The sequence below is a fragment of the Neovison vison genome, chromosome 6, assembly GCF_020171115.1.
Source record: "Neovison vison isolate M4711 chromosome 6, ASM_NN_V1, whole genome shotgun sequence".
NCBI lineage: Eukaryota > Metazoa > Chordata > Mammalia > Carnivora > Mustelidae > Neogale > Neogale vison.
Genome location: NC_058096.1, coordinates 209,377,606 through 209,404,324, shown reverse-complemented (window position 1 = coordinate 209,404,324; position 26,719 = coordinate 209,377,606). Strand labels below are relative to the sequence as shown.

At 42.2% G+C, this 26,719-nt stretch overlaps 1 protein-coding gene across 4 annotated transcripts; it reads left to right on the top strand.

Moving 5' to 3' along the window:
- Positions 1-540: 540 nt before the first annotated feature.
- On the top strand, positions 541-24,279 carry ZNF502 (zinc finger protein 502). 4 transcript variants are annotated; one of them, XM_044253767.1, is made up of 5 exons: positions 687-1,305; positions 10,354-10,467; positions 11,007-11,816; positions 21,016-21,090; positions 24,052-24,279. In XM_044253767.1, exons 2-5 carry the CDS (start codon positions 10,413-10,415, stop codon positions 24,087-24,089), a joined length of 978 nt encoding a protein of 325 aa, XP_044109702.1. In that variant the 5' UTR covers positions 687-1,305; positions 10,354-10,412; the 3' UTR covers positions 24,090-24,279. The 4 variants fall into 4 exon arrangements, with proteins under 4 accessions (XP_044109699.1, XP_044109702.1, XP_044109701.1 ...); XM_044253764.1 differs by lacking the exons at positions 687-1,305; positions 21,016-21,090; positions 24,052-24,279 and adding an exon at positions 541-613 and having other exon boundaries at positions 11,007-14,293; XM_044253766.1 differs by lacking the exons at positions 21,016-21,090; positions 24,052-24,279 and having other exon boundaries at positions 687-1,301; positions 11,007-14,293.
- The last annotated feature ends 2,440 nt before the right edge of the window (positions 24,280-26,719 follow it).

The window sequence follows — 26,719 nt, the reverse complement described above, 5'->3', positions numbered from 1 at the left end:
CTGGAAAGAAGATCCAGTGTCAAGAACAAACAAGAGATTTCAGGGGCCCAATGGGAATTCACTTAGGATGGAATGTGAGTAATAACAGAATAAGAGATATTCCCCGGTAAGGTCATTGTGTGGGGGCCTAGAATGGGAATTTGCCCATTATTCCCACTAAATAGTGGATCCTTCAAGATTCTTAATCAGGCTATCCTTTAGCAGATGGAATACACTAGTGCCTCGATGAGACAGCCGATTCCGACTCCCACTCAGCAGTCTCTCCAACCCTAACGCCCACCCCAAATACAGTTTTCCTTAGGGATGAGGTGGTCACCGTGTTCCGAGCAAAGATAGTGTTTAATGGACCCTCAGGCACTTGGCTGGGTAGGTTTGGAGGGAAACCAGGACCCCCCGCATCGACCTTCCTTGAGGACCCCAACGAGACTCTCCTCCCGCTTCCTAGAGAAGCGGCGGAAGGATGCGCGAGACGAGAGGCGAGGAGCCGCTAGTGACGCACTACCGGCCGCGCCACTGCTTTTCCGGCTTGGGGGGAGGGTAAGCCCGTGCCCTGGGCCTGCGCGCACCTGTGGGACCATAGTCGCCACCCCGCGGGGAGCCCCCGGACCTCACGGTGAGCGGGCGGGGCCTCAGGGAGGGGAAAGGAGTGGCTCCAGGCGCCTTAGGCTGGGACGGCTGGCGGGAGGCTTCTGGAGGAAGCCCGCCCCGGCCCCGCGTCCCCTCGGAGTGCTGTCTGCGCGTGCGGCCCGGAACTCCCAGCGGCTGCCGCATAGGGCCCGGCACAGAGCTGGCATCTAAGAAGATGGTGGCGGGAATGAACGAATGAGTGATGACTGAGTGATGATGGATAGATGACCAAGAGCTAGGACCCGTGTTCGGAAACGAAGTCTCGGGGCTCAGAGTTCTCGGTTTGGATACCACCTGCTCCCCCGCCATCAGTCCTGCTGCTCAGAAACTTTTTTTAGGGACCGTCGTACTAGGACCCGGCAGTAGTGTAGAGCGCACGAGGTGGCGAGTCTCGAGTCTCTTGAGCTATAGAATTCCTGAGGACACAGAGGCTGTTGCTTCATTTCTAAAGTTGGCCTGTCTAGTAGTCCTTGCCTGCCTTTCTTTACAAAGTTCAGTTGACAGCATGTCTGGGATAGCACGTACGGAAACGTGATTGTTTTGCAACGGAATTTTACTATGCGAAGCTCGCCGAAGAGTACTCAGAGCTCGGGGGCGGGGCTACAGAATGAATGACGTTGGAGCCTGCCAAATGGGAAGATGCGTCCAGTGTAGCAATGGAAGAAGATAGATACGTATGTAAGAAGATTTTTGTGATAATTTAAACTTAGTGCAACAGAGCCCTGTTCGAACAACTATTATCTGTAGTTTTTAATGAGGATATTGAGGTACGGAGAGAATAGATGACTATCTAAGGAGGCATGGCCACTTAGTGTCCCAAGGCTGCAGAAGAGGGAGATCTAGTGCGCTGCTGCGGCCTGGATGAGTATGTACTTTTGGCCAGCCCACAAACCCAAGAAGGGCTTCAGAGAGGTGCACGTTTGAGTGTGGTCTTATTGAAGGAATTGTGTTTTCAAATTTGTGAAATAGCCCACGTGGCTTGTCTACAATTCTTTAGCTCATTATCGAGAGGTAAGGAGGTGGCAGGGAGGAGAAGGGGTTTACAAGGTAAGAGGAGAGAGCTAGGTCCCTATTAATCTTAACAGGATTAAGCAGTTAAAAAGTTTGCTTTTTTCCTTTTACCCTTCGCCATAATACCTATCTCTCTCCTAAACCTGGATTCGGACAGACCCTTTTATCATCTTAAAATCACTGACAATCAGATTATTCTACACTAGGCATTGGTGGAAAAACCTTCCTCTGTGCCTTCCTCTTTGGGGAATTTATAGACGAAGAGTCAGTACACTGTGGTCCACAGGCCAAATTTGGTCTGTCACCTGTTTTTGTTTAAAAAAAAAAAAAAAGTCTTACTAAAACGCAGCCAAGCTCATTTGTGTACATACTGTCTAGTTGTTTTCAGACTACAAAGGCAAAGTTGAATTGTTGTGACAGAGACCATATAGCCCATGAAGCCTAAATTATTTATTTTTTAGCCCATTACAGATAAAGTTTCCAGTTTGACATAAACTGCTAACAGCTCAGATAATTCACAGTTGAAGGAGAGGGTTGTCACCAATATGTCTTTTCTTCTCCATAGATTTTAGTATCAAACATAATAATGCCTGACCCCTGTGGAATTCCTGCCATGGGGCAGGTATCTTTATAAATGCTTTACATGAATTAACTCATTAGTTAAGGAGTCAACAGAATGTTAAAGCTGAAAGGACTCATGGATACTCTCTCCACCCCAATTAGGATATTTTTAAATTTGTCAGCTTTGTGAGCCAGATAGCTAGTCATGTAGGTCCATTCACATGGGCTATGGCAGAGCAGTTTCCTGACTCCCATTTTAGTCCACTTTAATCTTACTTGAATAAGCTCTTAATTAAGATCCATGTTCATTGGATCTAGCATTTTTTGTTGTATTTGTTTTTGTTTCTGTTTTTTTTGTTGTTGTTGCTGAAACCCATGAGCAAGGACTGTCATTTTTTACATGTTTATTTCTTTAATTATAAAAGTAATACATTTATTTTAGGGAAAGTGAAATATATAGACAAGTATAAAGGACAAAGGAAAGTAACCCATTAAATGTTCTAGTCATCCATATGTTAACATTTTGGTGGATTTCTTCTGTTCTTTGTGTCTTGTATATATCCATGTATTTTTTTTTTTCAAAGATTTTATTTATTTGGCAGACAGAGATCACAAGTAGGCAGAGAGGCAGGCAGAGAGAGAGGAGGAACAGGCTCCCTGTGCAGCAGAGAGCCCTATGTGGGGCTTGATCCCAGATCCTGGGATCATGACATGAGCCGAAGGCAGAGGCTTTAACCCACTGAGCCTCCCAGGCACCCCAATATATCCATGTATTAATAATACTTCCTGCTTATTGAATGTTTGCTTAGTGCTGATGTGTGTATGCATATTTTTTATTTTAGTGTTTTATATTCTGTTTTAACATCCTGTATTTTCTCATCGATATTCTTTGAAAGCATTTTTTTTTTTTAAAGTTAAGGAACTCTAAGAGAAGGAAAACGTGTAATTCATTCATTAAAAGGATGTTTAAAGAAGCAAATCCTCCCACAAGGGGCACCTGGGTGGCTCAGTGGGTTAAAGCCTCTGCCTTCGGCTCAGGTCATGATCCCAGGGTCCTGGGATCGAGCCCCATATCGGGCTCTCTGCTCAGCGGGGAGCCTGCTTCCTCCTCTCTCTCTGTCTGCCTCTCTGCCTACTTGTGATCTCTGTCTGTCAAATAAATAAATAAAATATTTAAAAAAAAATCCTCCCAGGGACGCCTGGGTGGCGCAGTTGGTTGGACGACTGCCTTCGGCTCAGGGCGTGATCCTGGAGTCCCGGGATCGAGTCCCACATCAGGCTCCCAGCTCCATGGGGAGTCTGCTTCGCTCTCTGACCTTCTCCTCGCTCATGCTCTCTCTCACTGTCTCTCTCTCAAATAAATAAATAAAATCTTTAAAAAAAAATATTAAAAAAAAAAAATCCTCCCACAAAACTACCTCTTGTATTAAGGATGTAAAAGATCCCAAGATATACATTCATCTGTTGCCTCACACTGCAAGGCTGAGGGTTAATTGTGCAACTCACCAAAATGATCTTTTTAAGGTCTGTTTTTCCACAGTATAGCTCTTATATTAACAACCATTACATCTACATATTAAGACAGATTGTTCCAGTTAGTCAGTGAGGTCCAAGTTTTTTTTTTTTTTTTTAAAGATTTTATTTATTTATTTGACAGACAAAGATCAAAAGTAGGCAGAGAGGCAGCCAGAGAGAGGAGGAAGCAGGCTCCTGGAGGAGCAGAGAGCCCGATGTGGGGCTCGATCCCAGGACCCTGAGATCATGACCTGAGCCGAAGGCAGAGGCTTTAACCCACTGAGCCACCCAGGCGCCCCGAAGTTCAAGTTTTTGAGGGCTCTTAATATGTACATGAGCCATCACTGTAGGAGAGTTAAAAGGTGTGCCTTTGGGAACTTTAGATTATTAGTTTCATTCACAAACTAAGGCAGGAGCCCTGAGAATTACGTGCTTTATTTCTCTGCACATTCATTAACTAGAAGGTCCTCCAGTGCCCATACACAAAAGTTTTGTGAAGATTCCAGATTCCTCCTCTCTGCTCCAGCCTCATCCTGTCCCAGAGCAGTAATCATTGAGAATCAGTCTTCCTCTGTAAACATTGAGAGCCAGACATTTTGATAGCATTGGAAATTTTGCAAACAAGACATACAAGTCCCTTGACTTCATGATACCAGGAGACCAGGAGAGTGAGTCTCAACCAGAATTTACATCAAAACCAAGCAGGCATTTAAATAATTTTTCCAAAATCAAATTTATATAATTTTCACTTGTTCCTTTTTATTTATGATTCCGGTATTGTTAGCATTCAGTATTACGTTCGTTTCAGGTGTACGATATAGTGATTCAGCAATTCTCTGCATGACTCAGTGATCATCGCAAGTGTCCACTATATTTCCCCTCACCTCTTTTACCCATTCCCCCCCATCCCCTCCCCTCTGGTAACCATCAGTTCTCTGTAGTTAAGAGTCTGTTTCTTGCTTTAGCGCTCTCTCTCTCTCTCTCTTTTTTTGCTTGTTTCTTTTTTCTTAATTCCACATTGATTTCTTAAATCCCACATCTGAGTGAAATCATACGGTGTTTGTCTTTCTCTGACTTATTTCACTTAACATTATACTTTCTAGCTCCATCCATGTTTTTACAAATGGCAAGGTTTCATTCTTTTTTATGGCTGAATAATATTTCATTGTGTGTGTATATCACGTCTACTTTATCCATTCATCTGTTGATGGACACAGGCTGTTTCTACAATTTGGTTATTGTAAATAATGCTGCAGTAAACAGGGTACATGTATCCCTCTGAATTAGTGTTTTTGTATTTTTTGGGTAAATACACAGTAATGTGATTATTGGATGGTAAGGTAGTTTTATTTTTAACATTTTGAGGAACTTCCACACTGTCTTCTACAGTGACTGCATCAGTTGGTATTCCCATCAACAGTGCACAAGTGTTCCTTTTCCTCCACATAGTCTTCAACATTTGTGTCTTGTGTTTTTGATTTTGTATTCTCCTGCTTTAACATACTGTATTTTCTAATGAATATTTTTGAAAACTTGATTTTTAATAGTTTAAAGCTATCATATTGCTGTGCTATCAATATTTATTTGCTTATTTTATAATTATAGTAACAGTGTGACCTTTGTACATACATGTCTGTGTTCATCTCTGATCATATTTTTTCACTTTTTTAAAAAAAATCTGATTACAGAAGCTGTTTATTCCTACAGGAAAACTTTGAAACATTACACAAAGATAGGCCCTAACATAAAAGTTTGCCATAATCCTTTTCTTCAGAGATGGTCATGGTCAACAATTTGATACATATTCTTGAGATTAGAGTTAGTTTTTAAAAAAGCATAAAAAAAAAAAAGAAAGCATGCTTTAACATACATATATATGGTGTACTTGAAGTCCTCCATTTTCTTTTCATTTACATAGAGATAAGTATTTTTCCAAATGATCACATATTTTCATTTTTAGTTATCTTAATGTCTGTATAATTTCCACCAAGAGGAAGTACCATAATTTCCTAAGCCTCAGTGTCCACTGGTAGGAAGATTGTGTTTTCCAGCAACATTGCAGGGTAATTTTTTTTACAAGTAACAAAGGAATTCAGCTTTTTTCTTCTGTGGGAAATTACTTTTTCTTTTCTTTTCTTTTCTTTTTTTTTTAAGTAGGCTCCACAGTCAGCATGGAGCCCCGTCTGTGGTTCGTACTCAGGGCCTTGAGATCAAGATTCAAGCTGAGATCAAAAGTCAGACACTTAACTGACTGAGCCACCCAGATACCCTAGGAAGTTGCTTCTTTATGAAAAAGTTCTAATAGTAGAATTACTAGATCAAAGAATATAGGCATTTTATAGGCATCCTGATGATTTTGAGAATCTTCTGAGATACATATAGGTGTTGTATATACTTAGTATTTTTTTCTGAGTTCCTATACTTACAAAATGATGATCCCAGGATTCCAACTGCAACTCAACCTACGATTTTATTTTTTTTTTATTTTTTTAAAAGATTTTATTTATTTATTTGACAGAGAGAGATCACAAGTAGGCAGAGAGGCAGGCAGAGAGAGAGAGAGGAAGAAGCAGGCTCCCTGCTGAGCAGAGAGCCCGATGTGGGACTCGATCCCAGAACCCTGAGATCATGACCTGAGCCGAAGGCAGCGGCTTAACCCACTGAGCCACCCAGGCGCCCTCAACCTACAATTTTAAAACCTGATGCATATTGCCAAATTATCTCTAGAAGGATGGTACTAGTTTACATTCCCACTGCTTGTGTATGAGAAGCTCTCTTTCCCCATAACTTTGTCAGTGTTGACTTTTAACACTTAAAAGAAAATTTCTAATTTGATATAAAAATAGATTCTTTATTCTTTCAGCTTCCATTTCTTTGATTGCCACCAAGATGGAACTTTGTTTTGATGTTTATTGGCCTTTTGTAATTTTGCTGTATACGTTGTATATTTCATTGTTTTATGAGTTTTTCTTTTTTCCTTACTCTTCATTTTATTTTTCAAAGATCTTATTTATTTATTCGAGAGAGAGAGGGAGTGAGTACACAAGCAGGTGGAGCAGCAGGCAGAGAAAGAGGAAAAGCAGACTCCCCACTGAGCAGGGAGCCTGACGTGGGGCTCCATCCCAGGACTCTGGCATCACGACCTGAGCCAAAGGCAGACAGTTAACTGATTAAGCCACCTAGGTGCCCCTTTCCTTACTCTTTAATAAGAAGTCTTTTATCCATTAGGTGCATCTGCTTACTCCTTGATGTATAAATCAAAAATACTTTTCCTAGATTGTCTGTCATTTAAATTTATTTGTATTTTTGATAGAGAGATTGTTGTCTTTCTGTGACCAGATTTATCCAGTTTTGTCCTTTGTGGTTTGTGTTTTTTTATATGTTGCTTAGAAAAGACTATCCTATCCCTAAAGTTAATTATTTCTTAGTATTTTATTTTGTGATTTCATTTTTTATATTTAAACCTTTAACTAGTTTAGATTTATTTTGGTATGTGGTGTGAGGTAGGACTCTCACTAAGTGTTTTCCAGGTAGTTAAGCAACAGTTCCAACATAATTTATAAATACTTAATATTTTATGACTAGGGATGCCAATTTTATCACATTAAATTCTTTTATTTCAGGGGATTAGGAATCTCTAAAATCAAAAGCCAGAATTAAATTTCCTTTTAATATGTAAAGTTGTTGTTGAGGTTTTCCTAGCCATACTCCTTTGATGTTTCTATCTGTTCCTTCCAGAATGGTAGTTACTCTTTTCATGACACCTCTCTCCTCTATTCCAGATGTGTATGCCTACTTTCTCTTTGGATATTTGAAAACTAAATGTATCTTCTTTCTCCCTCAACCAGTGTTCCCATTCTCTCTAAAGGTTGCTGTCATCACTCAAGCCCCAAACCAGCAAATTATCTTTTTTTTTTTTTTTAAAGATTTTATTTATTTATTTGACAGAGAGAGATTACAAGTAGGCAGAGAGGCAGGCAGAGAGAGAGGAGGAAGCAGGCTCCCCGCTGAGCAGAGAGCCTGATGCGGGACTCGATCCCAGGACCCTGAGATCATGACCTGAGCCGAAGGCAGCGGCTTAACCCACTGAGCCACCCAGGCGCCCCACCAGCAAATTATCTTGACTTCTCCCACTCCCTCACACCTCTACCCAATATTCATCCAATTCTGTGGATTCTGTCTCATAGTTGGTCCAGTCTACTTACTGGACTGCTGAAACAACCTCCCAGCGAGGCCTTCTAGCCTTCACCTTGCCTCCCCACCTTCCACTGTTCATACACAGTTTCCGTCTTTGCTATGGGCAGAAGGATGTGTTTTTTTGTTAACAGCAGATGCGCTCATGTCTCTTTTCCCCCCAAACCTTTTCATATTCCTTTTGTGGCTTTCTACTCACTTAAAATAGTTCACAGGTTGTATTTGATCTGGCTTTTGCATGCTTCAGTCTCCATGTCTTATTTTTGGTGCTTAATACTTTGTCTAACTGGATCTTTTTCATTTTTCCAAAGTACTGAGCTCGTTTCCTTTTGTATATTATTTCATATCTCTGGTCTATTCTTTTCTATCTTCACCTGTTTCCTATTTACCTTTTTTTCCAGGAAGGCTTTTTTGCTGAGACTACATTAGGTCCCTTTTTCTCTACATTCCCCCATCCCATATTTCCACTTTTATAATTTCCATAATTGTAACTACACTTTAATGCCATTGTCCAACTGTAATGTAAGTTCTAGGCAGGTGGGGGCGTGTCTGACTTTGTCCGCTAACTCTGATTATACTGAAACCCTACTCTACTAAATGGTTTTCTGTAGGATTGTGTGGTGGGTTCTTTTTACGCTTAGAGGTGGGGGAGGGGCAAAGGGAGACAGAGACAGAGGATTTTTTTTTTAAGATTTTATTTATTTATTTGACAGAGATCACAAGTAGGCAGAGAGGCAGGCAGAGAGAGGAAGGGAAGCAGGCTTCCCGCTGAGCAGAGATCCGGATGTGGGGCTCGATCCCGGGACCCTAGGATCATCACCTGAGCCAAAGGCAAAGGCTTTAACCCACTGAGCCACTCAGGCGCCCTGGAGACAGAGGATCTTAAGCAGCCTCCACTTTGGGCTGAATGCAGGACTCCATCCCACACTTCTGAGATCATGATCTGAATTGAAATCGAGCTGGATGCTTAACCCACTGAGCCACCTGGGAGCCTCCCAGATAGGATCCTCCTAAACCTTTAAAACTCAACACAGAGGTGCAGACTTTGATGAGAAGCCCATAGTACCAGCCTTATTACATATGTACTTCAGCAGACTCATGCCATTCTAACTGCCTTCTGAGCTCTTAATTTTGGTAAAATAATCTTTCTGTCTTCCTTTTTCCTTGAAATAATGCTGCTGATTCTGCTTCTCAATTCAGGGTTATATGGAGAGACATTTTTGGATAAACAGTTGTGATTTCACATTCCAAACTTCAGAAACTCTGTACTATTTTTTGTAACTTTCTTGTAAGTCAAAAATTACTTCACAGTATAAGTGTTTTTTGTTTTGTTTTTTAAGGAGGTTCCACACCTAGCATGGAGCCCAATGTGGGGCTTGAACTCATGACCCTGAGATCAAGACCTGAGCGGAGATCAGGATTCGGATGCTTAACTGCCTGAGCCACCTGGGCACCTCCTTTTTCTTTTTTAAACTGCAGCCTACACTTTTAATGTTGAGCTGTGCTTGAAGAAAAACTGTTTAGTTGATCTGACATCTAGAAGAATGGGCAGTCAGTGTATCTCTAATTTGTACAAATAGAGTTCCCTAACTACTGTCCAGCTCCTTGGCAGATAGTGAAGATGGGTGGACCAAACTTACTGCATTAGCCTTGCTATGAGTCCACTTCCACATGCAACTCCTTTTTTTTTTTTTTTTTTAAAGATTTTATTTATTTGAGAGAGAGAGAGAGTAAAAATGGGAGGGGCAGAGGGAGAGGGAGAAGCAGATTCCATGCTTAGCAGGGAGCCTGATGCAGGGCTTGATCCCAGGACCCAAGGACCATGACTTGAGCCAAAACCAAGAGGCGGATGCTTAACCAACTAAGCCACCCATATGTCCCTACCAGTGCAACTTCTTTTTTTTTTTTTTTAAGATTTTATTTATTTATTTGACAGAGATCACAAGGAGGCAGAGAGGCAGGCAGAGAGAGAGGAGGAAACAGGCGCCCTGCTGAGCAGAGAGTCCGATGTGGGGCTCGATCCCAGGACCCTGAGATCATGACCCGAGCCAAAGGCAGCGGCTTAACCCACTGAGCCACCCATATGTCCCTACCAGTGCAACTTTTGATTATGTTCATTGGCCTTTCATATTGATTGTTGTATAAAGACATGAATACTTCTATCTACTTGATAGGTAGCTTTATCATTATAAATAGAATTCTGGTTTATCCATCCAGCACTTGAGTGTTTGCTGATCTATCACTCTGGCTATCACTTTTTACACAGCTGACAAATGGAATTTGTGAAGCTAGAAGGCTAGAAGCCAGCCGTGCGGTCACACTGCTATCTGAACAGATTTTGTATGAATTATTAGATAGTATCCCTAGGCAACAATTCTTTGTCCTTTTCCTGTTTACTGGGACAGTGATATCCCCTTCCCCACCTTTTCTCTCCCCTATGAGCAGGGCTCCCAGTTTTCCAACTCTGAAGTGTTTTCCAGTCAAAACAAAGAGAAGGTTTGTGGATGTTGAATATGCAAGGAGCTGAAGAGAGAGCGCTTGGAAGAGAGGTTTGTCCAGGTGAGTGAGTAAGGAAAAAGAAGTGGGAGAAATAGCAGGGCTTTGGAAATTTTATAAGAGAAACTGATTGAAACTCAGGAAGTAGAATTATCCTTCTTTTAGGGATGTTGGAGGGCATATGTGGGTGAGCATCTCTGGGGGCCAACTTTTCCCCGATATTCATTTTGTCTCATTTCCAAAATTTGCTTTTACATTCATTCTCCCACTGTCCACTCTGAATACAAACCACCCATGTTTCTTCTTTTGACCTAATTCTAGATTTCTGCTGTTTGTTATTTTCCCTTTATTTGTATTGTCTCTGGTTCTGTGGCTTCCTAAATGTCTGTAAGTGCCCATTCCATGGGGTTCCTTATTAATGGAGAATTCCACCCTGATACAGATCTCTTTTAGCACTTGTAATTGAGTTATGTGCTCTACTTGCTTTTATTGGGCCTTGTTTATATGCCAGTATTGACATATGTTAGAGTTAGGCCCCTGCAACCTCAGGGGCTTCCATTCTGTCCTATTTAAGAAATACCCACTCTGATGTTTTCTTTCAGGTTTGATGGAAAAATCTGTTCCAGAGGAGGATGTCTCTGAAATTGATTCACCAGGGAGAGTAGCAAAGAGATTACCAGAGGATGCAAACCAGGATTCTGTATTTGGAAAAAAATACACATGTGAAAGCATGAAGGAAAGCACTTCTGGAGAGGTTCCCAGACCATGCCTTTTCCAGGAAGGAGGTTTTGGGGAAATAACTTTCATCCACAAGGAAGCATCTCCTGAAACAATTAGCCAAGAATATGATTTTGAGAGAAGCTTGCTCTTGACCTCCAGCTTTGTTACACATCTCAGGGTTTCTACAGAAGAGAGCCTACATCAGTGGGAGACCAGTAGTGTACACACTGATGAGATTTCAGACCAAAGTAAATGCCCAGCTCTCTCTACTCAGAAAAAGTCTTGGGAATGTAATGAATGTGGAAAAACTTTTACTCAGAGCTCATCCCTTACCCAGCATCAGAGGACTCATACTGGAGAGAGACCCTATGCATGTGAGGAATGTGGGAAAGCCTTTAGTCGCAGTTCCTTCCTCGTTCAGCATCAAAGAATTCACACCGGAGTAAAACCATATGGGTGTGAGCATTGTGGGAAAACATTTCGATGTCGATCATTTCTTAATCAGCATCAGAGAATCCATACTGGAGAGAAACCTTATAAATGTAACGAATGTGGGAATTCCTTCCGCAATCATTCACATCTCACTGAACATCAGAGAATTCACACTGGAGAGAAACCATACAAATGTAATAGATGTGGGAAGGCATTCAATCAGAACACACACCTCATTCATCATCAGAGGATTCACACTGGTGAGAAACCTTATTTATGCAATGAATGTGGCTCTTCTTTTCGCAAACATTCAAATCTCACACAACATCAGAGAATTCACACTGGGGAAAAACCCCATAAATGTGATGAATGTGGGAAAACTTTCCAAACAAAGGCAAACCTCTCTCAGCATCAGAGAATTCATACTGGAGAGAAACCTTATAAATGTAAGGAGTGTGGCAAAGCCTTTTGTCAGAGCCCATCCCTTATTAAACACCAGAGAATTCATACTGGAGAAAAACCCTATAAATGTAAGGAATGTGGCAAAGCTTTTACTCAGAGTACACCACTCACTAAGCATCAGAGAATTCATACAGGGGAGAGACCCTACAAATGCAGTGAATGTGGTAAGGCCTTCATTCAGAGCATTTGCCTTATTCGGCATCAGAGAAGTCACACTGGAGAAAAACCCTATAAATGCAATGAATGTGGGAAGGGCTTTAATCAGAATACCTGCCTCACTCAGCATATGAGAATTCATACTGGAGAGAAACCCTATAAATGTAAAGAATGTGGGAAGGCCTTTGCCCATAGTTCATCTCTTACTGAACATCACAGAACTCACACTGGTGAGAAGCTCTATAAATGTAGTGAATGTGAGAAAACTTTCCGCAAATATGCACACCTTAGTGAACATTACAGGATTCATACTGGTGAGAAGCCTTACGAATGCCTTGAATGTGGAAAATTCTTCAGACATAGTTCAGTCCTTTTCAGACACCAGAAACTGCACAATGGTGAATAACCCTGGCATTCAGGTTGTGATACCTTCTCTAGAAAGAGTCGCTGGGAATCTGGCTGGGGGCAGTGGGGCAGGCAGAGTTCCTGGAGGGAAGGATGAAGGAACACCGACTGTTACACTCGGAAGAGTATTTCCACTTATGGAGGCAGGAGCTTGGAGAATGCAGTGCCTACTCCAGCTGGGCATCTGGGAATATAGGGTAGAAAGGAAGTTCTTGCTTTTCGGATAAATCCTGGCTACCTACCACTCCTCCTTCCCCTTGTGACTCTCATTACTTTAGGGGCCATTTGTTAAGTTAGCACCTGTGTTTCCCTTACTGCATTCCTGCCCCACATTCCCAACTTGTGACCTGTGTTCTCTGACCAGTAGGCTGAGGTGCTTTTCCAAATATTCAGTGTGCTTGTGGAAGCAATTCAGAGGTAGTGCTAAGTAGCCTTCTGATATCTGAGAACATGCCATCTCTTAGAAGCGGTCTCATGAAGGGGCATTGGAAATAAGGGAAAATGAAGAATCCTTATTCATTCAGCAAATAAGGAGATATGTGGCAAGAACTGGGCTGATGTCTACAGATAGTTCATGAAGAAGGCTTTTATCAGGGTTAAGAGAGATCTTTCCTGATCCTTTCAAGCTGGAAGGCAATTTGGGGCCAAAAAGGAAGTAGGAGGTCAAGAGAAACTTAACCTTAAATGATGCCAGTTTGTGGGAAGAGAGTCAGATCTGCTCAGAGGGCCAGGAAGAGGAAGGGCCAAGCTTTGTCCCAGATGAATACTTACCCATGAAGAAAATGGTTTGCGCTAGACTGCTGGTGCCGAGGCTCAGAGCAGGAAGTCTGCGTTTGGGCAGCTTACCCACATACCCCAGCCCTGGACTAAGGTGTGCTCCTGTCTCATAAGTTTGCCTGGGCCACTGGTTTGTAGGGTCCAGGGGAGAGAGACCTACGAGGGTCAACTATGTCCAAACAACTGTTAATTGATGTTTAGGGAGGAGAAACCATTAATGAAGAGAGCAGTCAGCTTTTTAGGTTGGACGGAGTTGAGGCTGCTGGACTAGTCTCTAAGAGAGTGTTGGTCACTGTAGCAGAGAGGGCTAGGTTTCATGTAGTTATGCCATTGAAGGCTATAAACAGATTTGTTAGATTTCAGATATTCCTGTTTTTATTGGAACTATCTTATTCTTGTATATTTACCCTTCCCTGAAGGTTAGGAGTATCTAGGGAAAGACTTTCATGGAATAAATTTGGAAAGTATTCTACCTCTTTTTCAAGTCCCTGAGTATTGAGCTAGTACAGTTTGCCACTATGATGGTGTTTTATTCTTTTAAGAAAAAGGGCATGGTTTTCCCCTTATTTCCTTACTCCCTTTTATGTTCTTTACTGCTACCCAATGTTTGAGCTCTGAGAGATTAGGGGAGGATTACCTTTCACTGCTATTTGGAATAGTTTCTATGCCCTGAAGCTTATATCGTTTTTAAAATAATGACTGTTAAAAAAACAAAGTCAGTTGATTCTGGGATGGTTGGTTATTTAGAACTCAGCATTAATTAATTACTATTAATAGGAACATGGCAGAAACAGCACTCTCTCCCCCCGCAGCTGTGAAGATTCTGTTCCCAAAACCGGCCACAGGGCAGTTCATAACTGAGTAAATTAATACCCTATGGACAAAGATAACCCTGTTAGAATTTTATTTTTGTGAAAAAATTATAATACTCAAAGGAGATACTGATGTATTTGAACTTTCTTTTTTTTTTTTTTAAGATTTTATTTATTTATTTGAGAGAGAACATGAGAAGGGAGAGGGTCAGAGGGAGAAGAAGGACTCCCTGCCAAGCAGGGAGCCCGATGCGGGACTCAATCCTGGAATTCCAGGATCATGACCTGAGCCGAAGGCAGTTGCTTAACCAACTGAGCCACCCAAGCACCCGTATTTGTACTTTCTAAGTGAAAATGACACTAGAGAATTCATTGCTGGCACACAGGAAATATTCAATAGATATTTGTTGAATTAACATATTTTAATCAACCTCTGCCCACCAGAAACTTTAGCAACTTCCTGATATGTAGGTATTTAGTGTAGTAATTATACAGTACTGTCTTTAGAGTTCTTGAGTTGAGATTAGAGAGAGTTGGGAGAGTTTTCTTAAGGAAGAAATGGGACCTCTAAGGATGAACGATATCTCCAAGGTCTTTTTAGGAGATTTTCTAAAAATCCAAAAATGTTTTAATCCTCAGGTTAAGAGTCTGATACCATTTTTACTTCCTGGGAAAACAGGAAGGAAGAGAATTTGTCCTCTTGCTACCGTCCTCATCCTGTAGTCTCACACTGACAAATATTTGTTCTCAGTTTTCTCTCAATTACTGGACAGCCAAGTGCCCAGTCACTCCGGTGCCAAATCTTGGAATTGTTCTTGGTCAGTCTTTTACACAGTCCTCATATCCAAGCAACCACTGTATCCTGCTTATATCTCCCAAGTCTGGAAGCCATGTCCACCGCTGTTGCTTTAGTCCACATCCTAGTTTATTTCCTAGACCATTTTCCTACTTTCCCAGTCAGTCTTCCAGTTGCCTGCCCCATGAGGCCATCTTCCACATTTCTTCTGGATGGTCTTTGCAAAGCACAACTGGCAGCTCTGTTACCTCAGAATATCTGAGCCCCTTCCTTAGAAGGCATCTAAAGCTCCTCCACATGCACAAAAAATAAAAACAAACAAACAAATAAATAAATAGATAGAGCTCTTCAAGGGCCCATGCCTACATTATCCCTCTCAGCTGCCTTCCCTGCGTTGCACACTTCCATAGTGTTAATTCCTGTGACTCTGTATCATTGCTGACCTCAACTTTGGTGCCTTTTGCACAGCCTCTTCTGTGGCCTCGATTGCCTGCCTGCCTTCTGCTTGCCTGGAAAGCTCCCGTGAGTCACTTAGGAATATGTTCACCCAACACCTGCTTTGAAGCTGTCTCTGACCTCACTTGTTTTTTATTTCGGTATTTTGACACCTTCATTTTACTTATGTTCCATTGTAGTGGCTAGTTTCCAGATCTTTCTCTTCCCACTGAACTGTCAGCTCTGTCAAAGCAGGGGCCCTGTGATACTTATTCATCGTTCTATCCACAGTCCCTAGCACTTCAAATTTGCTCAGTAAATATTTGTTGAGCTCAACTAAAATACCCAAGTCAGACACTTCTCCATGCCTGCTTGCAGGTTGTGACTTTAGGTCCACAGCTGCCAGCAGAAGGGAGGTATGGAGAGGATATGAGTGTGTCCATGAAGTGTTTGCCAGGTGCAAGCATTCCAAATCTTTCCTCAAGATACAGATTGTGTGGTTATATTAAGCAGAGGGTTCCTTAGGAAAAAGTAATATTTTGTACAAAACAAAACCCTTGTGTTAAAAATGAGCTGTTTAGATGTTGCATCACAGTTTAACAAAGTACTTTCAGATATGTTGATGTCCGCATCACCAGGAGGAGGAAAATGCTTGCATCTGTAGAAGCAGAACCAGGTCAATCGGAATATCTCCGAAATAAGGAAAGCAGGAGCTGAATACTGATGCTGGTGTAGCAGGAGAGCTTTTGAGTTTAGCAGTCCCAGTGTGGAAGCACTACCTGAGCTCACAGCTTTCCTTGGCTCCAGATGATAAAGAACTGGAATGTGGTGCTCATTCTCAGTGTGCTGAAACTTAACTTGTGATTTCACAAGGACATGGCATGAGGCCACATCAGATCCTGAGAACAACAGTAGAGAAAACAAGTGGTTGTACTTGCCCAAAGTCACACAGCTAGGAAGTGACATGTGAAATTTAAACTCCCATGTCCTTTCTCACTTTTCCTTCAGATTCCTCTTTATTGGTCATACCTCTGCTCCATGATTCCTCTTTAGTTGTGTTTATTATAGATTTGACTGCCTAGAGCTCCAATCTTGCCCTGCTTGTGAGGATAGGAGGAGCTCATTTTAAGATTTTATTTTTAAGTAATTTCTACACTCAACATGGGGCTTCAACTCAAAACCCTTAAATCAAGAGACCTGCGCTCTACCAACTGAGCCAGCCAGGCAACCCTGGGAGCTCATTTTAAATCAAAAAGCTTTTTTGCCCTCAGACTTTCCAGTGTGTGAGTGTGAAAAATAAATTGGTTTCACATATTCATTTCACCGTTCTGCCTACTTAATGCAGAAGTCTAGCTTTGACTCCAGGTGGCTTCAGTTTCACTCCCCTTTAGCTACTGGCCACTGCAGGGCTAAGGTCACTTTAGTTTTGTGGAATGTTTTTGGTGTCCACTCTTCCCCTGCCCACCACCCCCCACGGCCTCCCCACCCATTTCCCACCTCAGTGAAAGAAGCTCAGCCCAAATTGTGTTAAGTCCCAGACTAATGTTTCTAGTAAATTGCTCTACTTAGGGTACCCACTCTAAGTAGTACCCACTCTAGAGTTAGTTCCTACACAGCAGAGCCTGCTGATTTGGATTCTTTGAAGCTTAAAAGTTAGGGGGAAAATGATTAGGCCTAGGCTCTTTGGCCTGTGAGATGTTAGGGCTTGGTGGGGGTGGGGTGCATTGGACGGGACGAACTTGCTATCTGACTCCAAAGAAGTGCTGAGAATGTGACTCTTGGTAAAAAGCAAGGTGAGCTCAACATTACTGTTTCCTGTCATGTCAGCTGACAGTTCTACGAAGGGTTCTCTTTTAGCTGAACAGGGTTAATAATGGCCTTAGTCTGGAGCATCTACACTCCTAATTTCAGACTCCTAAAGGGACTTCATTGTGTTAAACCAGCCAGTCTGGAAGTTTAAGCAGATAACTTCTCTGCTGCATCTCATTCATTTTTTTTTTCAAGGGTTTGCTGAGGGCTCCTTATGAATTGTACAGTAGGGATATGGTTAGCAGACAACCATATTTCCCACAGCGTGCACATCCGTAAGAATGCCTGGAAGTGGATCAGGTACCCTGTTACCCATGCCTTCATCCCAGGAACACACTGTCAAAAGGAGCCTGTATGTGCAAGTATTCCCTGCGCGAGTCTCAGCAAGATCTGAAGTTTTGCAGCAGTGGGGATGAGGGTCTTGAGGGCTGGCAAGGTCCCTTGAAGCCAATGCAGAGAACTGGAGCTGGAATTTGCGGAGCGTGACAGAACAAACATTTACTGAACTTTTTAAAGATGTTGGAACATCTTAGTAATTACACGCATTAAGCCCATTTAATCTTTATGATAACCTTTGAAATTCGGTACCATTATTTATTTATGTCCTCTAAGTCAGGAAACGTACAGAGAAATTACTTGCCCAAGTTTACACGCTGATAATCTGGGACTTAAACTGAAAACAGAGCTCTTCTGTTCTCAGGGCCAGTTGTCGAACAAAACCTAAAGCAGAGGGTGTTGAGGTTCCTGTGAAGAAACCAGTTTTCTGGCACGTGAGAATGTAAGGAAGGTTAAGCCAGCTTTGTGAAACCTTTGGGAAGACCTCCAAAAGGCAGTGACGTGGAAGAGTTTTTAGAAAGATCAGTGTGGCCAGGTTTTAGAATGAGTGGTGAGAGCGACTTGTGGTCTGCCACGAGTCTCCAGTTCGGTTTCCTTACTCTGGGAAGGAGCGCGGTGAGGTGGGTTTGCGGGCTGTTTCTGCAGCAGCGTCTGCGGCGTCGGGCTGAACCCCCAGCTCTGGGCGGGGGAGGAAGCACCGAGATGAAGCCGCTCCCGCCTTCCTAGAGAGGAGACCATAGTGTTCTGACCGCGGCGCGAGCTGCTGACGTCACGCCGGCGCGGCGGGGACTGGCTCCGAGCTGCCCGGGGTGTCTCCGACGCCCGAGTGCCGCTCTGTGTGGCGGAAGGCCTGCGGGCAGCGCTCTGCGTGTCAAGGCGCCGTGCTAGAGTGCGACGGTCTGGTCTCGCAGCCGGGTTTGGTCTCGGAGCCCGGGCTGACCTGCGGCTGCTCCTCTTCCCGGCGCGCGGGAATCTTTGGAGCGAGGGGTCGGAGCCACCTGGCCCTGAAGAGGGAAGGGAGAAGCTTGTTGGAGAGCCCTGTTCTGGGAGTCGGGAGACCTGGGTTCCGTTTGTATGTACTTAAGGGAGGAAGTGAACTTCTGATTGCTTCGGTTGTCAGATTTCCAGAAGCCAATGCTGTTCCTTGCTTTGTCACTTGACAAAGTTGCGTGGGTTGAATGACTATATGTGAGAGTTATCAACTTCCTTTAAGCTCTTGTCTAATAGCAACAGAACAGGTAATGTATGAAGACGTAGACTCAGTACTGTAATAACAGATACTATTTAATGACGGCATTTTTCTAAATACTTCCCATGTATTATTTATGCATCATCACACCCGTATGAAATAGTTATCTACTCCATATAACATTTGAAAAAGAGCCTCAGGAAGGTTAGGTAACTTACCCAAGATCACTTGGAAAATAAATCTAGAACAGCGATTCAAACCCAGGGAGTTCTGGTCCCAGAGCCCATGCCATACTTCAAGTTTACCGGAGGAAGACATGTAATCAGAGCATCAAAACAATGGGAAGGATGGAACTGGAGGGTATTACGCTGAGCGAAATAAATCAATTAGAGAAAGACAATTATCATACAATCTCTCTGATATGAGGAATTTGAAAGGTAGGGCGGGGGGGGTGCTTGGGGAGCAAGGAAGGAAAAAATGGAACAAGATGGGATCGGGAGGGAGACAAACCCTAAGAGACAATCTCACAAAACAAACTGAGGGTTGCTGGGGGGTGGGGGGGTAGGGATAGGGTAGTTGGGTTATGGACATTGGGGAAGGGTGAGTGCTGTGTAATGTGTAAGTCTGATGATTCACAGATCTGTATCCTGAGGCAAATAATACAATATATGTTAATTTTAAAAAATGGGAAGTGCTATGGTAGAGCCACGTAAAATTCTTTGAGACTACAGAGGAGAAAGGACCTTGGAAGTGAAGAATTATCCACCTATAAGATGTGTAGTGGTTCACATTTGAGCTGAATATTAAAGTTGAGTATGAGTTTGAAAAGAAGTAGTTTGTTCAGTGAAAAACAGAGGGGTGCTAGTGGATTGGGATTTATTAGACTGGTTACCAGCCTTTTACTAGTGTTCTGAGGGAGTTCTTAAAAGCTTTCCTCCTAGGAGGGATCCTTAACATCTTCCAAAAGATTCCCCCATCCTTTCTTGGAGATTCTGCTTCACATAGATGTGGTCTTATTTTCCTGAAATTCCTCTACCTCTGGTTGTGGTAAGATTACTGTAGGGGAGTTTCCTTGATGTTGATTCAGCCTATTCTCAGAAGAGCTAACTAACCTCCTTGTTTGACACATAGTACCTGGCCAGTTAGTTTTTTTTTTTTTTTTTAAGATTCCATTTATTTATTTGACAGAAATCACAAGCAGATGGAGAGGCAGGCAGAGAGAGAGAGAGGGAAGCAGGCTCCCCGATGAGCAGAGAGCCCGATGTGGGACTCGATCCCAGGACCCTGAGATCATGACCCAAGCCGAAGGCAGCGGCTTAACCCACTGAGCCACCCAGGTGCCCCCATTTATTTTTTTAAAGATTTCATTTATTTGACAGAGATCACAAGTAGGCAGAGACACAGGTGGGGCGCGGAGTGGGGGAAGCAGGCTCCCTGCTGAGCAGAGAGCCCGATGTGGGGCTCGATCCCAGAACCCTGGGATCATGACCTGATCCGAAGGCAGAGGCTTTCACCCACTGAGCCACCCAGGTACCCCTCCCATGTGTTTTTAGAATCAAAGGATCACAGAATGTTGGTACTAGTTTTCCACTTTCATTTCACAGATACGAAAACAAATCACAGATAAGACCAAGTGACTAGCTTTACATTATTGAACACATTCAGAGCCCAGACTCAAACCTAGACTTCTTGACTCAGGCCAATGTTTGTTCTAATGCCCTCTACCATAACCCCGGTTTTTGACTTTTGAAGTCAATGGCTTTTCCAGTAGCTTTTTTTTTGGGTGGGGGGGGGCTTTGGCTCCAACTTTCTCTCTTGTGGAGGATATTTTACCCCAGGATAGTCCTTAGGAGCACCTGCCCCTTTTCTTTGTGCATTGTCAGGTCTCTTGGAAGACAACCCACTTACTGACTTTTGTCATTGGTGATACTTTTTTTTTCCCCTTTCAGATTTACTTATTTGAGAGAGTGCCTGTGGGGGGGCAAAGGGAGAGATACTGAGAGTATTAAGCAGATGCCACACTGAGCTTGGAGGCCAATGCAGGGCCTCACCACCCTGAAATCACAACCTGAGCTGAAACCCAAGTCGACCACTCACCTGACTCTGCCACCTAGGCACCCCATAGGTGATAGTCTTTTAAGAGAATAATGATATTCTTCACTCAGACTTAAAATAGTTATTTCGTTAGGGATTGGTTATTCCTGAGTTCCTCTGAATTCAGATTAGGAAGGAAGTAGGCTGACAATTTATGGGTGCTTTTTTCTCCTCCCTCCATGCCTCAGATTACTGCCCTTCCTCAAAAGAAGGCCCCAGGAGACAAACTAGTGTCGCTTGTGTTCCTCACAGCTTATCTCTGGGTAAGTGAAATCTAACTAGAGAGCCCAGGATGGGTTGTTACGGGGGTGCTTATTCCAAAGTGGTGGCAAACCTGTAGTGGGACCCACCAGTGGCCACTAGAGCTAAACCCTGCAGACTGAGAATGCAGAACCACTGGAAATGGCCCCCCCTTATTAAAATCAGAGTGAGTGTGGCCCATTGTGGAAACAGGCAATGGAGTAATTGGTTATAGGATAGATCAGAGAATGTACTAATTTTATATCACATGTACTTAAATTGTAGCAAGAATAGCTCCCCCTGTGCAGTTACCTGGTAGCTACTCACCGAACTGCTAAGGGTAATGCTTTAATGGGCGTGGGAAACCTGGTAAGTAAATTACTAGAAGACTTATAGCAAAGGTGATTTAAATATGTTTCCTCAGAGAATATGAATGGGCTCCTGGCTCTGTTTGGAATAAAAGCCTAAGTATTAGCAACTTACTGGAAATCAGAAGGCAACATGGAGCCTGCGGATCTGTCTAATTCCGTAAGAACAGTACTTTATGAACTGGATTCTTAGGCTATGGGAATTCTATGAATAGATTGTGACTATTTATGACCTGAAGAATTCAGTCTAGTTTAATATGTACGCATAATATATGTACATGTGTGTCTGTGAATGTGTATATGCACTGGGAGATGCTTAGAAGAAAAGATTCTTAGAAGAAAAGAAGATTGTCACAAAACTAACTGTATTTTCATGCGGTGGTAGGATTTTAAGTAATCTCCGTTGTGGACTGTTTTTTAGAATGAGTATGCATTTTTTGTATGGCAATAAAACTCCAGACCAAAAAATAATTTTGAGACACTAAAAATAAAGGAAATAGAAGCATGGTTAGAGTTTTGGTTTTATATTTAGCTATTTAAACCACCTGGCATTAACTTTTGTATATACTGTATCTACACTGGAAGTTTATACAGAAGATAAAGATAGATACGTTCTAGAAAAATACTCAATATATTTAATAATCAGTGCAGTACAGTACTGCCTAATCAGATTGGTCTCTGACTATAAACAATTTGTGCAGAAATACCAATATGTGCCAACTAAGTCTTAGCCAGGGTAGATCTGTATGTACCAACAAGAAATCATCTTGAAGGCACATTCTTTAGTTGGGGGGAATAAAAGCAAATAGCACAGAAGAACCAATGGAATAATTTTATTTATGTAGAGAGAATCAAATGGTGTGTGTATAAAAATATGTAGAAAGAAGACTAAAAAGGGGCATCTGGGTGGCTCTGCCTTTGGCTCAGGTCATGATCCCAGGGTCCTGGGATCGAGCCCCACATCAGGCTTTCTGCTCAGCGGTGAGCCTGCTTCCCCCTCTCTGCCTACTTGTGATCTCTCTGTCAAATAAATAAAATCTTAAAAAAAAAAAAAAAAGAAAAAGGACTGAATGAATATGCTCTAAACTTAATGATAACCTCTGGGAGGGAAATGGGCTTTGTTTTGTTAGGGTGGGATGGTGATAAAAAAATGACTAAATTTATCCTATATCCTCTGTAGTATCTATTATAAAGTGAGGTTATATTTATGCATAACTTATATTAAAAAACTAAAATTAAAAGGGGCCTCAGAGAATCAGAATGTGTCAGTGTCTCTAGCACCATCCAGGGAAGACGTTGGTGATGTTTGGCACCTGAATATCTGTTCTCAGATTGTGTGCCCTTTCTCGGAGCATCAGGGTTTCAAAGTCTGATGCCATTAAGATCATCTAAGTATTTCTCTTTTTGGAGTTCTAAGGAGTATCCTGATGACAGTGATTTGGTTCCTAATAGGGTTTTTTTTGGTTTTTGTTTTTGTTTTTTTTTTTTTTTGTAGTGGAGAGAGTGTGTCAAGGAGCTGGACATTGACCATATAAATTTTTCATCGTAGATCAGTGAAGTAACTGTTTTCTACATCATTTTGTGAATTTGATTAGTGTGTATCAGCTTCTGAAGCATTTCATTAGTATCAAAGGTGAGGGCCAGATTCTGGGAATCTCTTCCCCAAGGACCAACCCAATCCTACTTTTCCTGTAAATAAAACAATGATATCTTACTTTCTTTCAGTAAGCAGGGCTCTAGTTTTCAAACTGAAGATCTTCCAGTTGGACATAGCAGGAGAGCTACAGATGCGGTATGTTTTGGAGAGAGAGTTCCAAAGAGACACCTATCAAGGCGAGTGAATAGGAAGGACTGGTGTTATGGACCTAGTAAAAGTTACAGCCTGGATAGCCTTTAAAAATTTTTATTTATTTTTAGAGAGAGGAGAGGGGAAAGGGGCAGAGGGAAAGAGAATCTGAAGCAGATTCCCCACTGAGTGCAGAGCCCGATCCCAGGACCCTGAGCCAAAACCAAGAGTCAGACACTTAATCAACTGAGCCCCCCAAGTGCCCCACCTTTGAAATCTTAAAGAGAAACTTTAATTGTCACTAAACAATGATGTAAATCTGTACTTTCTCAAAAAGCATGAGCAAGATACTGCTTACAGGCAACCTAAGGAAATGTAATTACTTTTCACCTATTCTTTGAATAGACTGTAGATAGGTAGTATTTTTCCATTAAAACTAATTTACCCAAGATTAGTGTACTTATCCTTTTTTTAAAAAAATATTTTATTTATTTGACAGAGATCACAACTAGGCAGAGAGGCAGTCAGAGAGAGAGGAGGAAGTAGGGTCCCTGCTGAGCAGAGAGGCTGATGCAGGGCTCAATCCCAGGACCCTGGGACCATGACCTGTGCCAAAGGCAGAGGCTTTAACCCACTGAGCCAGCCAGGTGCCCCAGTATACTTACCCCTTTCACATTCTACTATTTATCACTCTGGATGATCCTAAATTATCTGGATCCGTTTTTAGTACTTAAGTATTCCAGAATCAATCATAATAGGGAATTTTATAGATTTCCCAACATTTGTCACTACTTAAATATCTTCTCTCTATTATCTAATTTTTTCTCCAGGTCACTGTGATCTATCTCAATTATTGAGAAGAGGATAAAATAAAGATTCCACAATGCACGTCCCCCGTTTTGCACAGAGGACCCTTTCCTTCGTGATATTTTTTTCAAACAAGAAGATGAAGTCTGATGCAAGTGTTAAGTGACTTTTGGAAGACATGCAGGGTCAGAAAACCTGGTTGTCCGGGATTTGTGTTTGGAGAAGGAAACATCCTGAAGAAGGAAGAGGGGTATCCTGTAGGAATGCCTGAAGGGACAATACGTGCACACATAAACACCCAGAGCTTTCCCAGGACAGTGTTACTGTAACCATTTCCATCTTTGAGAAAGTTCCTTTTAAGTGTCATGAATTTGAGAGACAGTTTCCTCTAAACCTGCACCTACTGGACAGACATCCCTTGTGTCACAAGCAGCATGAGTTCTAGCCAGATTTCACTGCAAATGAACCCTCAGAGACTTAACATGCAGAAGAAACCTTCAAAGTGTAGTGAATGTGGAAAATTCTTTACTCAGAGATCATCTCTTACCCAGCATCAGAGGATTCACACAGGAGAGAAGCCCTATGTGTGTAGTGAATGTGGAACTTGTTTCCGTAAACAGTCAAATCTCACTCAACATTTGAGGATTCACACAGGAGAGAAACCGTATAAATGTAATGAATGTGAGAAAGCCTTTCAAACGAAAGCAATCCTTGTCCAGCATCTGAGAATTCATACTGGAGAGAAACCCTATAAATGCACCGAATGTGGCAAAGCCTTTTGTCAGAGTCCATCCCTTATCAAACACCTGCGAATTCATACTGGAGAGAAACCGTATAAATGCACCGAATGTGGCAAAGCCTTTAGTCAAAGCATTTGCCTTACCCGTCACCAGAGAAGTCACTCTGGAGATAAACCTTATAAGTGTAATGAATGTGGGAAAGCCTTTAACCAGAGTGCATGCCTCATGCAGCATCAGAGAATTCATTCAGGAGAGAAGCCTTACACATGCATGGAATGTGGTAAAGCCTTCACTCAGAACTCCTCCCTTGTTGAACATGAGAGAACTCACACTGGAGAGAAACTTTACAAGTGTAGCGAGTGTGAAAAAACTTTCCGCAAACAGGCACACCTTAGTGAACATTACAGAATTCATACTGGAGAAAAACCTTACGAATGTGCTGAATGTGGGAAATCCTTCAGGCACAGCTCGGCGCTTATTCGACATCAGAGGCTTCATGCTGGAGAATAAAACCTGGCGTATAACCAGTGCGGAGAGTCTATGAAAATGCCATTCCTACCCGCCCCCAAATTCTTAGGAGTTTAAGGCTCAGTCTTCAGCCAGGATGTACGTTCTGTACGTTGAACAAGACGCAAGGTGTCCTGAAAGTTAAGAAAGTAGACTCAAAACTAGACAGTCTTGAGTTTGATGACTTCTTTGCCACTTAATGGGTGTAAGACTGGATCCTTCTGAGCCTGTTTTTCCCATCCTCCTCAGAAGAATAATGAGGATACTTACTAGGGTTGTCTTGAGAATAAAATGAGTTGTATGTAATAAATAACTACCATTCATTGTTTTTTTTTTTTTTTTCCATTCATTGGTTTTGAGCCATAGATGTTCCCAAGGTATATAAATCTGGCTACTGAAAACAAGCAAAGTACAGCATTAGTTTTTGGTTCTCAATGTGTTTTTTAAGAACTTTTTTTTTTTTTTTTTAAAGATTTTATTTATTTGACAGACACACAGTGAGAGAGGGAACACAAGCAGGGGGAGTGGGAGAAGGAGAAGAAGGCCTCCCGCAGAGCAAGGAGCCCAATGCGGGGCTCGATACCAGGACTCTGGGATCATGACCTGAGCTGAAGGCAGACACTTAACGACTAAGCCACCCAGGCTCCCCAGAACTTTTTTTTTTAAGAACATTCTTGAAATTGGGCTATGATTTCATGCTTACTCTACAGAAAATTATTTAAACTATGTTGATTTAAATAGAATACAATTTAAGACCAGTTTATCCTCAAGAAAATGAAGATTTAATCAGAGAAAAAAAATTATTGGAATTTGATTGGACACTGTGAAGTGTACTTCTGGGTACCCAGAAGAGCTTGCTAAGATTTGGATACCTCCGCTGTTGGATCTTAGTTCACGTCAAGCTCTAGACCTCTCTTTCCCATGAACAGGGAAGCCTTGATGACACTAACTAAATAAAAACTTGCGTTGTAGGACTTTTGTGTGTTTGTGGTGGGGGCAGGGAGAGTTGGTAAGGAGAAGTCATATGCGAATAAAGAGGGGTGGAAATGGAAGAAAACATAAGCATGTTGATTACTATGTGGCTGTATTTGTTTCAAATTTGTGAAACTAAATAAAGAAAATGTCACTTAAAATAGAGTTGGGAGGCCAGAAGGGGGAGCTTACACATATCATACCTTGCAGCCCTTTGCAGAACTAACAGAAAGAGCCACACCTTGCATTCCTAACAAGAAGCCTACTTTACTAACCCCAAGCAGGAAGAAGGAAGATTATCTCCTTGCCTGGCAATAGCCTAGCCAATGAGATGGCCACAGCTCAGCCAATGAAAAGCCATTACGTTTCGAACCCCCAGTGTACTCCAAAGGACATTTTGTTTCTAACAACTCCTCCAATTCCCCCTTCCCTCTATAAAAGAGCAGTTCCCTCCTTTGTTTTTCTAACTTGC

Excerpts from the sequence above, each read along its gene's own strand:
- ZNF502 (XM_044253764.1), top strand. The coding sequence starts at position 10,413 with ATGTTGAATATGCAAGGAGCTGAAGAGAGAGCGCTTGGAAGAGAGGTT. Across the intron at positions 10,468-11,006 it reads TGGAAGAGAGGTTTGTCCAG|GTTTGATGGAAAAATCTGTT; the intron begins GTGAGTGAGTAA and ends GTTTTCTTTCAG.